Below are 15,328 nucleotides of genomic sequence, written 5' to 3' on the forward strand. Positions count from 1 at the left end.
CGCTCTCACACTTCCCCTGGCCAACAGAGCTCACCCTTCACCTAGTGGGCCATTTGGGGATGTGAGAAGGGTTGGTCAGTCTCTTAAATCCGTTCAACCTTGACCTCTCTGGAGCAGTCAGTGCCGGCTGGGTTGGTGGTTTTAATAATGTGAATGTTTGCTCCCTGGAATGGGCCCAAGTTAACAATCTGATTTGAAGAGGCCATCAAGAAATCCACATCAAACTTCTTACAATTTCTGGTTTTGTTAAAACCATAAAAGACAGAGATTTAGATTTAATTTTGAAAACCTATTTTTCTTCTTTGCAAATCATAACCCCTGTGTAACCCACTGATGTCCAACTGTTCTTCCAAGGCAAGCTGAAGAGAGACAGGACTCAGCTGTCCAGTCGAACGAGCTGGAATCCGGCTTGCAGGGTCAGCCTGCCCAGTCAGCAGGCTCTCCCTGCAGACCTAGCTGGAGAGATGGCCTGGCACTGTACACATGCAGTGTGGCACTAACATTCATCCTTACCTTTCAGACCAATTTTAAGTTACTGGTCCACCCCTGGTAAATGTCTCAGAGGGTTCATGCCGACACTGAACATAGGAGAGGAGAGAATTTAAAAAGAAAAAAACAAAACAAAACAAAAAAACAAAAAAACAAAAAACAAAACACAAAAGTGGCATTACTTATCACCCCATTTCCCGGTGTCCACCCCCAGCCCACCCCAGTCAGTGGTGGGTGAGAAATACGCTCCAGGGTTGGTAGAGATCTCAAGCTGTGATAAGCTGCACTTGCCTGTCGCTAGGAAACGGTGCATGGCCAAGAGGAGCTGTGGTGATATTTTAACCTTCATCTCGCTGTCTGTCTGCTTAAAGGCAGAGAAATCTTGCTTTCTTTCACGGTGGGCTACTTTCTTTTTCGTTCTGTTATCAGCTGAGGAAGAAACAACAACAACAAAAAAACAAATATGGAAGCGTATTGCATGAGATCAGGGATCTTTTTGAATGAAAAAGACAAAATACCAGCCTGAGCAAGAGCAAGACCCCATCTCTAAAAAATAGCTGGGCATTGTGGCAGGCGCCTGTAGTCTCAGCTACTTGGGAGCCTGAGGCAAGAGGATCGCTTGAGCCCAAGAGTTTGAGGTGCTGTGAGCTATGATGCCAGAGCACCTGGACAACAGAGTAAGACTCACTCGCTCTCTCTCACACCAAAATATACTGGAAAGGCTAGACTGGCCCCTCCAGATGGGGTTGCTCTGTGTACAAGCTGCACTTGGAAGGGAAGAGGAGGCGGGTAGAGAATCCTCATCAAAGCAGCCTGCACAGTCCTGCAGAATCTAAGGAAAGTAACAGCAGGTAGCCTGATTAGTCTCATACTTCCTGAAGGTCTTCAGGGGGCCTCTCTGAGCTCTAGACAGACCTGGGCAAAAACACTCACAGGACCGATTTGACCGGCCTGCCACAGAGATGCAGCCCAGAGTGCACAGGCTCGTGGGGCTCAGCTACTCAACATCAGCACACTCTGTGCAGAACCTCCATGGTGCCACACACCACTGGGGAAGCTGTCCCTGCCTTTACAAAGCCCCTCGTCTCAGCTGGAGGAAAACACAAATGAAAACCCTTAACAGCCAAGGGCGCTCTCCTAGAACAGCATGTTAGTAATATCAATCTACTTTGCTGCTACTCTAGACCACGAGATCCTCAAGGTCAAGCAAATATGAAGGTGATCCAGAAAGGGGAGGGCATACTTCCTCTGTAAAGGGCCTCAGTAAATATTTTAGGCTCTGCAGAGCTATAGTATCTCCCTGCTACAATGTGGCGACAGTGTAAATGAATGAGCATTGCTGTGTCCCAACAGAACTCTACTTATGGACACTGAAATCTGAGTTCCAGAAAAATCAAAATAATAATTACTTATGATGGAGTGGCGCCTGTGACTCAGTGAGTAGGGCATTGGCCTCATATAACCCATGGTGGCAGGTTCAAACCTGGCCCCAGCCAAACTGCAAACAAAAAATATCCAGGTATTGTGGCGGGCACCTGTAGTCCCAGCCACTGGGGAGGCTGAGGCAAGAGAATCGCCTAAGCCCAAGAGCTGGAGGTTGCTGTGAGCTGTGACGCCACGACACTCTACCAAGGGCAACAAAGTGAGAGTCTATCTCTTAAAAAAAAAAATTACTTATGATGTGCAGAAATTGTTCTACTTCTGATTTTTCTAGATAATTAAAAAATGTAAAAAAATTTCTTAGCTTGCAAGCCATACCAAAACAGGTGGCAGGCATTTGTAGACTACAGTTTGCCAACCCCCGTCTTAGATGATGCCTCATGCAAAGCCATTATTCAAGTGTTTTTCTGGAAAAAATAATGATCAAGAAAAAACTAGCTGAAAGACCCTAATCACTATTCTTTCCCCCCAAATCTGGACTCACTGCAGGTATCGTTTCCTGCCTAGAGCAAGACAGATGACTATTCCTGGGAGAAAGCAGTCACAACTTCTACTTTTCTCCTATCTCAAATTCTTTTGAGAACCAACGGTGTAAATCAATATAATATTTAAAAATAACTTTCTAATAGCAACAGCGGTCATCTCCTCCAGCCTCACTCTCCCACCCACCCCCATCTCTACCCAGAACAAGATCATACCTGAAATCACAAGTCCAGCATTTTGAACCAGTAAGTCATGTGAGGCAAAACTTCTGTATAAAATCAGTCAAGACTCAAAAGAAGTTAAGCTAACATCTACATAAAAATGAAGCACAGATATAAGACCTCATAAATGTTAAACTGCCTTTCTAATGGTGCGTACTACTCTGGGAGAAACACAAATACACAGAGACACACTTGGTTTTTATTAATTATTTAATTAGAGACAGAGTCTGGCTCTGTCCTGCAGGATGGAGTGCAGTGGTGGGATCATAGCTCACTATAGCCTCAGACTCTTGGGCTCAAACATTCCACTCACCTCAACCTCCCAAGTAGCTGGGACTACAGTCATGTGCCACCACACCCGGACAATTTAAAAACACATATATATTTTTTAAAGACGGGGTCTGGCTATGTTGCCTAAGCTAGTCTTGAACTTCTGGGTTCAAGTGATTTTCTTACCTTGGCCTCCCAAAGTGCTGGGATCACAGGCATGAGACTACACTTGGTTTTTAAATAGTCATTCATGAGGAAGGATGAAAAGAATGTAAACAGATAACAATATTCTCTATTATGAGACCTCTCAAGTGTCAAAAGGATAAAACAGACTTGGGAAAGAATGTTTTTTAAGAATGCTACACAAATGTGAGAAAAAAATGTTTTCAGAAGCTAGTCATTAGCTAAATAGAAAATGTTTTCTTTTAGGGGTGCATGGAAGACTCTCAAGTTTAAAATTAGGGATGCACCCTTCTAGCAGGACTAAATAAAATCATTCTCCTTTGAGCAAGGCATGCTTTGGTCCCAAATGTCCCAGTCCATTGGAACAGTCCATTTCCCCTCAAAGCCAAGCAGGATAAATAAAGCCCAGATGCTTTTTCCATCCCACTGAGAGCCCCAAACATGTCAGGCCTTGGGCAACTCTGGCATCACGAAACCCCTGAACATCACTGAGTGAGGCTAAGGAAGGAGGTTTGCGCTCCACAGTCCAGTGATCCAGGTGTGCGCTCTAATGAGACAGGACTCAGGTTAACACTCAGCCTAGCATCAGATCTACGCATGGGGAAATGAGGTGTGAACACTTACCTCCTCCTTCCCTGATCTACTCCCCACCTTTTCCTACCCCAAAAAAAGAAGACAGAGAAGACAAGACGAGGAAAAATATACCCTTCTCCATCCTGCTTCCTATACCCCTCATGGGTTCTGGAACAAGGAAATTCCAATTGTTGTCATCTATCAATTTAACAAACTCCGTTCCCTTTGATTTTTTTTGAGAGTCTCATTATGTCACCTTGGTAGAGGGCTGTGGCGTCACAGCTCACAGCAAGCTCAAACTCTTGGGCTTAAGTGATTCTCTGGCCTCAGCCTCCCAAGCAGCTGGGACCACAGGTGCCCGCCACAACGCCCGGCTATGTTTTTGTTGCAGTTGTCATTGTTGGTTATGTGGCCCGTGTGGGGTTCGAACCCACCAGCCTGAGTGTATGTGGGCACCGCCCATCCTATTCACTTTTTAAGTACTTTTATTATAATCTTCAGTAGAAACAGAAATTTACCTTCCAACAATTTACCTAGTTGTATAACTCGGATAATTTAGTAAAAACCAATTATGTTTATACACGTCAAATAAATTTAAAAACCAGGAGAATTTTCCGTTCAGGGCAAGTAATGCCCAAACCAATGGTCAGAAGCAGCTGGCTTTTCCAAAGAACACTGCCACTTGACCTTATGGGGTCTGTCTCTCTTTCTCCCTCTGCTAAAGGGAATGGTACACACCAGTAGGCAGTGCACACCTACACACGGGGTGCATAATTACAAACGGGGCAGACGACAACTGGGGAAAGGCAGATGACTCACAGCAACATGATGAAAAAGCAAAGGTTTGGGAAGACACACTTGGGCAACGCTACTCACTGTATAAATCTGTTTCATCCAGAATCTCAGATTTGATGATCTCTTCAATCACATCTTCTAAGGTGACAATGCCCAGAACTTCATAAAATGGATCCCCTTCTCCCTCATTGTTTACCCGCTGCACAATAGCCAGGTGAGATTTACCTTTAAAGGAAAGAAAAAGTTTAAGAGATAACTTTTTAAACTTCCTGAATGACATCCTATATACAATTGTGATAAAAAATAGCAGCAAACACAGATACCAAATTATCAAAGCCTGCATTTCAGCATTTATCAATGGTATGGTAATATCACAAGCAAATGGAAAAGGCTTATGAGCCATTAAAAGCAAGAAACGGTGTCATCCTCTATATATTCTGCACTGCACCAAGGTTCTTCGCATGGAATGGATTGGCTCAGTAATGTCAGCTCTTCCTATGTAACCTTTTTAGCAACTGCCACGTAAGACAACAGTTCTCAAAATGTGGTCCATAGTCCCACAGCGATTTCCAAGACCCTTTTAGGAAGTTGGTATAGCCATACTATTTTCATAAAAATACTAGGATTCGGCCAGGCACAGTGGCTCATGCCTATAATCCTAGCACTTGGGAGGCTGAGGCAGGTAGATTGCTTAAGGTCAGGAGTTTGAGACTGGCCTGAGAAGAGCTAAGATTCTGTCTCTACTAAAAACAGAACAACCAGCAGGGCAAGGTGGTGAATGCCTGTAGTCCCTGCTACTCGGAAGGCTGAAATAACTCCTCTTGAACCTAAGAGTCTGAGTTTGCCATGAGCTACAATGATGCCAGGGCGACACAGTGAGATTCAGTCTCAAAAAATAAATAAATACATAAAAATGCTAAGATGCTATGTTTGTTTACCCACTGCCCAATTGCCAAGTGAGATTTACCTGGTTATTTAACAAAATTAATTCTTACTTTTCTCAAGTTCATTTGAAAAATGAACTTGTTGGTACATGAACTGGCAGTGCAGACCTTCCTCAACACAGACCATGTGGGAAGGAGCAGACTATGCTGGTGGTTACTATTTTCCACCACCCCATATGCACAACAAAAAGGAAAAAGTCAGTTTCTCTTGATAAATGTCCTTGATAAAGCAGTAAAAATTAATTTGCTTAAATCTTGACCTTGAGTACATGTCTTTTAATACTCTACCTGACAACATGGGACGCATCATAAAACACTTCTGTTGCGCTCTGAAATACAATGGCTTTCCCGAGGAAAGGCAACTGCGGGATTGGCCACTTTCTACACTGACCGTCACTTGTACTGGGGAGGACTACCAGACAAACTCTGGTTATTTAGACTTGGGTATTTGTCAGACATTTTTTCAAAAATGACAAAATGAAACTATCACATTGAGGAAAACACTGGGCAGTGTTTTCTGCCCCTGAAAATATTTGAGCTTTCAATGGAAAAAATCAGAATTTGGGGAAACTTATACCTATTGTGAACCTGAGATCTTCTCAAGAGTTAAGACTTTTCTGGCTTGGTGCCCATAGCACAGTGGTTACAGCGCGGGCCACATGCACTGAGGGTGGTGGGTTCAAGCCTGGCGTGGGCCAGCTAAAACAACAATGACAACTGCAACAAAAAAATAGCCAGGCGTTGTGGCAAACGCCTATGGTCCCAGCTACTTGGGAGGCTGAGGCAAGAGAATGATGGCTTGAGCCCAAGAGTTTTCGGTTGCTGTGAGCTGTGACAACACAGCACTCTACCAAGGAAGACAAAGTGAGACTCTGTCTCAAAAAAAAAAAAAAAAAAAAGACTTTTCTGATGAGATAGGTAGCGATTTTAACAAATGTGATTTTTAAAATTATTGAATAATGCAATATGTAAACATTTTGAAAATCTGTATAACTCAGACCAACACTTTACAATTGACTATGGCAATGATCTTACAAAATCATACATGGGTAAACAACCCATTCAGAGCACAGAACAGATTTTTAAAAATTAGTTTGGAATAACTTTACATTTACAGAAAAGTTGCAGAGGTAGCAGAAAGTTCCTATATACCTTTCTCACCCAGTCTCCCCCACTATTAACGCCTTGTATTACATGATACATGAGTCAAAAATTAATAGACACTGATATATTACTAGTAAATAAACTCCAGACTTTACTTGGATTTCACTGGTTTTCCATTAATGTCCTCTTTCTGCTTCATTATCCAATCCAGAATACCACACTTCATTTAGTTGTTATGTCTTCCCAATCTTTCTTGGTCTATGACAATTTTTCAGTCTTTCCTTGTTTTTTCATGATGTTGACAATTTTAAGATGTACCAATCAGATTTCTTGAAGGATGTCCTCTAATTTAGATTTGTCTGGTGTTTTTCTCATGATAAAACTGGAGCTATGGGTTTCCTAGTTACATCACATCAATGTTACATGACATTTTAATGATGTCCACCTTCACCACCTGGTAAAGGCCATGTTTCCCAGGTTTCTCCAGTATAACGTTACTCATTTCTCCATTTTCCCTAATTCTATTCTTTGGAAGCAAGTTTCTAAGTCTGGCTCATTTCCCTAAGGAAGGAATAGAGGACAGGAATTAAGCTCTACTTCCTGGAATAGAGGATAGCTACATATATCAATTAAGAGTAGTGGTGGTGGTGGCGGCCCATGCCTATAATCCAACATTTTAGGAGGCTAAACTGGGAGGGTCTCTTAAAGTAAAGAATTTAAGATCAGCCTGGCCAACATAGTGAGACTCCATTCCCCCACCCCACCCCCCAAAAAGTAAGCATTAGTGGCACATGCCTGTAATCCCAGCTACTTGTGGCTGATGTAGGTAATTCCTTGAGCCCAAGACTTTAAGGTTACAGTATTACAGTGAGCTATGATGGTGCCACTGCGCTCCAGCCTGAGTGACAGAGTGAGACCCTGTCTCATGGGGGGAAAAGAGATGACACTGCTAAAATCAGTAAGTAAATGACTTTTTTTTTTGACAGAGTCTTACTTTGTTGACCTTGGTACAGTGCCATGCCGTCATAGCTCACAGCAACCTCAAACTCTTGGGCTCAAGTGATTCTATTGTCTCAGCCTCCAGAATAGCTGGGACTACAGATGCCCACCACAACACCTGACTATTTTTTTGTCACAGTTGTCAGTGTTGTTTAGTAGGCCTGGGCCGGGTTCGAACCCACCTGCCCCACCGTATATGGCCCAGGGCCCTAGCCACTGAACTACGGACACCGAGGCAAGGAGGATTGCCTGAACCTAGGAGTTTGAGGTTGCTGTGAGCTAGGCTGATGGCATTGTACTCTGGCCTAGGTAGCAGAGTGAGACTCTGTCTAAAGAAAAGAAAATAATAAAAATAAATAAATAAATAAAATTTAAAAATAAAACAAAAAGAAATGCTGATTCAGGGATAAGGGCAAAAGAAAGAAGAATAGGAGCTCTTAAGTGGAACAGCCGTGGATCTGAACTCCAGAATGGCCACTCATTAGCCCTTACTAGCTGTACCGCCACCATGACCAAACTATGTAACTTTTCTGAGCTTCGGTCTCCGCATCTCTAAAACCACGCTTAAAATAATTGCTACTGCAGAGGGTTGTTGCGAAGACTGAAAATAATGTTGGTACCCAGCAAAGATAGTGTCGGGGGATCTACTGGGTGGGCACTCAATAGGTGATAATACTTTCCCTCACTTCTAAAGCACAATCAACTTACTACCAGCTTATAGGGAAAAAACATGAAATTAAATTCACAGTGGTTAAAAGGTGCATTTCAATTTCAGAAAGATCTCTTCAAATAGTAAACCCATCTCTCAAACACCAGCATTGGTTTTCCCACGCAAAGCCAAACATATCCATAAGTTGAGCCAAAGTGGACACAATCTGGAAACTTCATACTCAATTATACACAGAGATTTAAATGACAGGGTGTGTTTTTTTTTTGAGGGATGGAGTGGCTTTAAATAAGGTTTAGTTAACACTTTAAATTAAGTAGATTCGCTCAGACACAACCAGATAGACAAATTAAAAATATTCTCTGAAGGCCAGGTCTGACCACGTTGCTAGTGCTTACTTAGGAACTGGCTTTGGCGCGGTGGTTCTGCCATTCCTTTCTTACCTGGGCAGTCTAAGGCAGCCTCCTGCTCTGCCTCATGCCCCTAACAAGCCTAGAAGTTTAGACTGTTGGACAATTAGGCATCCTAACAATTTTCATCCCTAGCCTGCTCATGCTCAAAGAATGAAAATATTTTGAGCAAAGGAGACTAGGAGGAAACTTATCAGCAATAGATATAAACACAGCACCAGGTCAAGTCAATTCTCTCTAGTCCCTTTGGTTCGGTAGGTTTCTCACATCTGCTTTCCCAAGGACCCAACATAAGCAGTTAAAAATTCTTGGTGAATGCTGTCTGTCGAAAGTTAAATTCTTTTGCTATTCCCAGCTTGTGATCATTTAAAAGGAATTTTCCAAAGCAAGGTCTAATATTAGACTTAAAATGAAGTTTCCATTCCACTGAGGCGCTATTCTCACCAGAGTAACTACTGTATAATCAGATTGTCTTGGAGCAACTCGTTTAAATGCAGATGGACATACTTGAAATACCAGCTCAATAACACCAACGGATCTGAGTGGAAAGGGCCTTACTCCAGGAGAAATTGTTCATGTGAATTAGCCTTCTTAGATACGAAATTAAGTTCTCCTCAGAGTTCAGCGGTAGCCACCACTCACATCCCCATCACTGATCTGGATCTGCCTCAGAGCCACATTCTTTTAGTTTTGGAATTCCTGGTGAGAACCTCCTTCTGAATCTACATGCAGCACATAAAAATAGAAGAAGAAGAAAAGAAAAAGAAAAAAGACAAGACACCTTTCTCTCTGCCCAGGAGAAAGGCCCTTCCCACTTAACTACTCACTGCTGGGACTTTAGACAGTTCTTATCAAGAAATCAATCAAAAGGGAAATGTAAACAACTTTCTAATACAGAGATTTTTAAAAACTCAGCTCAAGCTCAAACAGGATCCTTCCTAACCTGAGCACTGGAGAAATTATGTCAGGATTGAAAGCCGAAAATCAATTTCGAGAATAATAAAACACTAAACTAAAAACTCATAAGGATTATAAAATAATAGATTCTTAACTTCCAAAGAGAAGAAGGAAAATATAGCAGTCAACAAAGTATGTAATTATGGGTATTAAATAACACTAAAACTTTTTTTTTCCCCCCCACAGTATCTCACTCTGTTGCCCAGGCTAAGGTGCAGCAGCATAATCATAGCTCACCACAACCTCGAACTTTTAGGTTCAAGTTATCTTCCTGCCTCAGCCTCCAAGCAGCTAAGAGTACCGTCATGAGCCACCATGCCCAGCTAATGTCACAAACTGCATACAGATCAAAGCATAAATTGTGATCATGATTAGGGCTTGGCAAGTTATAAGGGGTCTTGCAGTGTACCAGTCACTTTGAACTGTCCTGATATTTAAACCCCTCACCCTGTTCCTCCTTTTCCAAACCTAGAAATGGAAGAAGGAATCACTAGGCCAGGCCCAGGAGAATCTCAGCAGGTCTGTTTTCAGAGTAGAGGGCTTTATGAATATATCTCCATTCAAATTCAGAATTATAAATAAGTTACTATGAAATAGATTAGAGTGTTCCTCTTTCTACAACCTCTGTATGCTTAAGGCCGGGCATTTATATGGGTAGAGTTACAAGAACCATGTCTTCACTGGGAGATGAAGTAACTAAAATAGTCTATACTAGGTGGAATTGGGATCAAATTTCTACTCCACCTGCTTCCACTGGTTCACAAAGTTTATAATTTGCATATTCTCTCTGGATTGGTAAACCAGCCCAGAATGGTAACAGATTACCACATTTGCCTCTTTTTTTTTTTTTTGAGACAGAGCCTCAAGCTGTCCCCCTGGGTAGAGTGCCATGGCATTACAGCTCGCAGCAACCTCCAACTCCCGGGCTCAAGCGAGTCTCCTGCCTCCGCCTCCCAAGTAGCTGGGACCACAGGTGCCCGCCACAATGCCCGGCTATTTTTTGGTTGCAGCCGTCATTGTTGTTTGGCAGGTCAGGGCTGGGGATTCGAACCCGCCACCTTAGGTGTACGTGGCTGGCGCCTTAGCCGGTTGAGCTATAGGCGCCAAGCCTGCCTCTTTTAACTGTACCACACTTCTAGGCTTAAATTTTGAAGACAGATCCCATTCGTGTTTTGATGGGAATAAGCAACAGGATTAGGCTGACAAGAGTATCTGGGACTACCTGATAAAGACATGGAATCGTTTGTTCTCAGACAACGTTGATGTCGATGAAGCACAACAGGACAGGCAGCAGCCTAGCTGAAATCCTATAGCTAAGGAAAGAAAGTCAATAGGGCGGATGCAGAACGGAATCAGGAGCAATTAAGACAGCTGTGCTAACAAAATATGACACAGAGCAGTCAAAAAGACCCAATAATGCAAGCATGAAGCAAACAGTCTGTGGGGTCCTGAGATGCCACTCAAATAGCAGGAAAAAAACAAGCAGAAGATCCAATAATGAGAAACTCAAGCCAAACATTTTATATTCACTGCTATGTTGCACAACTCCAGGGGGTGCAATTAGCACAGAATGCAAAGCTTCATGGTTCTCTGAAGTTGTGTGACGCTGTAGCCCTCTCACTACCAAGGACAGGGCAAATGAAGCATTTGATATGCCTTTATTTTTAAAAGATTTCCAGCTCACTAACACAAAATTTATAGTGATAATATAATAATACGTCAGTAGGAATCACAAAGGTCCCAAGAGGGGGTTTTATGGAACTAGTAATAAAAGAAATAAATGCTCTCCAAGTCAGAATTTGGGTCTCTTATAACTAACAAAATGAGATGGATGATACATTTTAACGGCCATACTTAAGATCTCCCAAGAAGCCAGTTTGTATGTGAGCAGTCAAAGAAGTCAGTACACTTTAAATGTAATTAGAATTGGATTTAGTCTGATTTACAAAAAGTGACAAACATACGTCTATGAACATAATTCATAAGCCATAAAATACTATGCTTCGTGTAAGTTCTCAATGAACTACAGTCACACAAATTCATTTAATAAATGAATTTTAAATGTTTACTTCGGTAAATATTTACTGACGGCCTATAGGTGCCAGGCTCATGCCACACAGAACAAAACAAGGGACCGGCTCAAGAGGAACATTCTAGCAGGGGAGACAGACACTAAGGGAAGCAGACAATTAAAATGCATGTCAGATTGTGTGAAATGCGCTATGGAGAACAGCGCAGTGGGCCAGGAGCATATTTAACGTGGGATGGCCAGCTCTGACGGTGAGCAAAGCTGAAGGACTTGAAGGAGCCACAGGTAGCAGGTCTGGGGCTGAGTGTCTCAGGCAGAGGGACAGGAGAGAGGGCCTGAGAGGGGGAGGCTGGAAAACAGTGAGCAGGAGGGAAAGGGGTGAAGGTGGATGTGTAACCATCAACCATCGTAAGGACTTCAGCTCTTACTCTGAGAGGCCAAGTCTCTGGAAGGTTCTGATCTGTGTTATGTCTCTACAGGGTCCCTCTGGCTTCTGTGTAGAGAAAAGCCCAGGGGTTGGGTGAACGCAGTGGGGGAAGGGCTGAGGTGGGGAAACCCAGTCTGGAAGTCACCTCAATAAGCCAAGGGAGGGAGCACAGTGCTATGGACCAGGCAGCAATACTGCAGGTGGGGAGAAGTCCGGAATTCTAGACAGACTGAGCCAACAGGATTACTGGAGGAGTGGATGTGGGGCTGAAGAGAAAGAAAAGTCAGGATCACTACAGGGGTTTGGCTTGAGCACAGAGCACAGAGTTGGCATTTAGTGAGGAGGCTGCAGAAGGTGCAAATCTGGAAGGTAGAAATCAGTTCCGTTTTGGACAGGTTTGACATCACAGTGGAAATTTCCCTTCTTTCTTTCTTTCCTTTTTCTTTTTTGAGACAGAGTCTCAAGCTGTCGCCCTGGTTAGAGTGCCATGGCATCACAGCTCACAGAAACCTCACTTTGGGCTTAAGTGATTCTCTTGCCTCAGTGTCCCAAGTAGTTGGGACTGTAGGCAGCCACCGCAATGCCCTGCTATTTTGGGGGGCGGGGTAGTAGATGTCATTGTTGCTTGGCAGGCCCGAGCTGGATTTGAACCCGCCAGCTCTGGTGTATGTGGCTGGCACCCTAGCCACTGAGCTACAGGTGTCACGCCCATAGTGGAAATTTCAAATAGGTAGTCAGATACATGAGTCCAGAATTCAAGAGTGGGAAGGAGAGAGATGTAGGCTACAGATAAAGACCAGGAGTCAGAGCAGAGATGCGACCGCCCAGGGTGCAGACGGAGAGGAGACCTGTCACTGAGCCTGGGCCAGGCCAGAGTTTCTCAGCTCTGCAAGCTGAGGTGTAACCAGAAAGGAGACTAGGAAGAAGTGGTCAGTGGGGTGAGGAGAGAAAAATGAGAATGATGTTTCGGAAGCCACATTAAAAAGAAAAACAAAACTGTTTCTAGAAGCAGAGAGCAGTCAGAAGTATCAAATGACAAAAGATGCTCAAGAGAAAGGTCACAGATGACAGACAGGAGGGTTACAGCTTAAGTGCCACACCCAGGCCTAGGGTCTCTGTCCAAGGTGATGTCCCTACAGCCCTTCCTCCCTTCTGACAGGGAGGCACAAATTGGCCTGCTTCTGCTAGGCAGCCTTAACCGGAGACAAAAGGTCTACGTCATCCGGACAGTCTGGTTTCTTTCCAAAATAACATCTTCCTCTTTGAGTCCCTACAACTGGGCATGACACCATTATATTTCCGCCAATAACCCAGGCTTAAAAATCATCTTTGTCTTCTCTCTCCCCCCTTTTTTTCCTTCTGTTTTAATGAAGAATGAACGAATACATACCCACAGTATACTGAGTGAAATACACAACTCAGAGAAACCCTCCATATGTGTATTCCCATAAACTACCACCCAGGAAGGGCTGGCAGGAGTCAGGACACTAGCCAAGGCCAGGGCTACGGGTGAGCGAGGCAGGAGGTGAGGACAGGAGAGAGAAGCAGGGAACAGAACAGTTAGAGGGACTCAGCAGCTTAAGCAGACTTCGGGCCCCAGGGGCGTACAGCCCTTTCCCCAAGCCCTTCTCTCTTTGGTGACAGCAGATCCCGTTAGGACAGAGTACATGTCATGCAAACTGAATGGCAATACAACTTTGGAACAAGGGAAGCGATTCTCCCCGACAGCTCTGTTCGGAATACTGTGTTCAGGTCCCGGTCTTGCATTTTCACAAGAGGCAAAGTGAGGAGGAACGCTGTGAGATATATAAACCATGTCGCATGAGGAACGGTTAAGGAAGCCACAGACATTGAGCGAGGAGAGAAACCTGTGCAAGGATGTGTCTTGACAAAAGTCTTCAAATAGTGAGCCACCGCGTCCAGCTGTCGAAACTACCTTTTACGTTTCTAACCTCCCATGGCATCATCTGAATTTCTCTTAAGGCATTTGTCTCTGTGATCTCTTCTCAGCCAGATGGGCAGCTCCTGATTCTTATCTATTTTCCATAGCACCTGGGCTCAATGCCCACCCTCTGCACATAGCAGGTAGGAAAGAGCCGACCCCAGCAGTCACAGGACCCCGGCCCCCAATCTTTGCCACCAACACACCACACTCCAGGAGGGCCTGAGTCTTTGTACTCAAGTTACTCTTAATCACAGATAGGTCCTTTTTCTCTCCATGTCCCCCTCCCTTCAACAGTGGCAAACTCAAAAGAAAAATAAACCCTGAATTACAAGCCACTTAACACAAACACAAAGCCACCTCTTAGATTTTTGTGATGAGGATATGGATGACTATGCAGCATGCCTTGCAAGTTGTCTACTGGCTACTATGGTGACCAATGGAGTATTATAATATGAGCTACAATGCTTAAACTCAAGGAGAAGCAATACAAATTCATTTTGGGAGCAATCACTTAGCTATTTCTGTACTGTTTAAAGCTAAAAATGAAAACAAAAACAAACTTCTTGTGTCTTTTTTTAAGTACTTATTTTACCTTACCATCCCCACCATAGCTAAGTGCATTTTTTCCAGTTGAATTTTCCCACCATAAAATACACCAGAAAAATGTGACACAGATCTTAAAATAGTCCTATATAAACAATATATGAGTATATATATAGAAGCACTTGCTGTATATAGAAGTCACTGGTTTGAAATGATGATAACTGTCACTATTTTGGGAGACAAAAGCCCCCTTTTACCAAAAGTTTTACGACTTCCAAAAATTCTAAAGGCTGATCTGTAAATGGCTGGCCCTGCTCTCCCCTGCAGGACAACAGCTCAGCTCACTCCTACTCAGGCTGAACGGACGCATCCACCAGGGACGTTTACTGGGGTGGAATATGGAATTGTGGCTTTCTTTAAAAAAAAAACAAAAATAAAAACAAAAAAGCCTCACCATTTTTGGTGCGAATAGAGTTTTATTTGATATAGATAATATTTCCTAATAGGACCGCTTCCTGGATGGAACCCTGAACTTACTTCCTACCGTAGCAGATTACAGTAGCTTTCAGGGAACATGACTGCTGCTGTTCTTCAGTCACTCATACAGCTCTGGAAAGTAGGGAGCAGCTACTCACACAGGTTACCAGTCTCTAAGCAGCAGCAAAGCCCTGTCCCTTAGAGGCTGAGCGGGTGTGGGCCGGTGCACAGTGCAGCCAGGTCATTTCTCTAGGGCAGCCTCCACCTCGCTGCCCTGAGACAGCCTCCACCTCGCTGCCCTCAGACAGCCTCCACCTCGCTGCCCTCAGACAGCCTCCACCTCGCTGCCCTCAGACAGCCTCCACCTCGCTG

General features: G+C 43.7%; 1 protein-coding gene across 2 annotated transcripts in view; it reads right to left on the reverse strand.

Annotated features, from left to right (window-relative positions):
* The window catches only part of CNNM2 (cyclin and CBS domain divalent metal cation transport mediator 2), a 147,562-nt gene that overhangs the window by 26,587 nt on the left and 105,647 nt on the right, over nt 1–15,328 (reverse strand). For both annotated transcript variants that reach the window (XM_003787208.2, XM_003787207.3), the window contains exons 2-3: nt 4,536–4,679; nt 781–918 (exon numbers count right to left, since the gene is read on the reverse strand). In XM_003787208.2, coding sequence (XP_003787256.1) covers nt 781–918; nt 4,536–4,679 — 282 coding nt within the window. The remainder of the gene's footprint in view (nt 1–780; nt 919–4,535; nt 4,680–15,328) is intronic.

The sequence above is a fragment of the Otolemur garnettii genome, unplaced genomic scaffold, assembly GCF_000181295.1.
Source record: "Otolemur garnettii isolate 467f Iridium unplaced genomic scaffold, OtoGar3 scaffold00021, whole genome shotgun sequence".
In the NCBI taxonomy this organism is placed as follows: domain Eukaryota; kingdom Metazoa; phylum Chordata; class Mammalia; order Primates; family Galagidae; genus Otolemur; species Otolemur garnettii.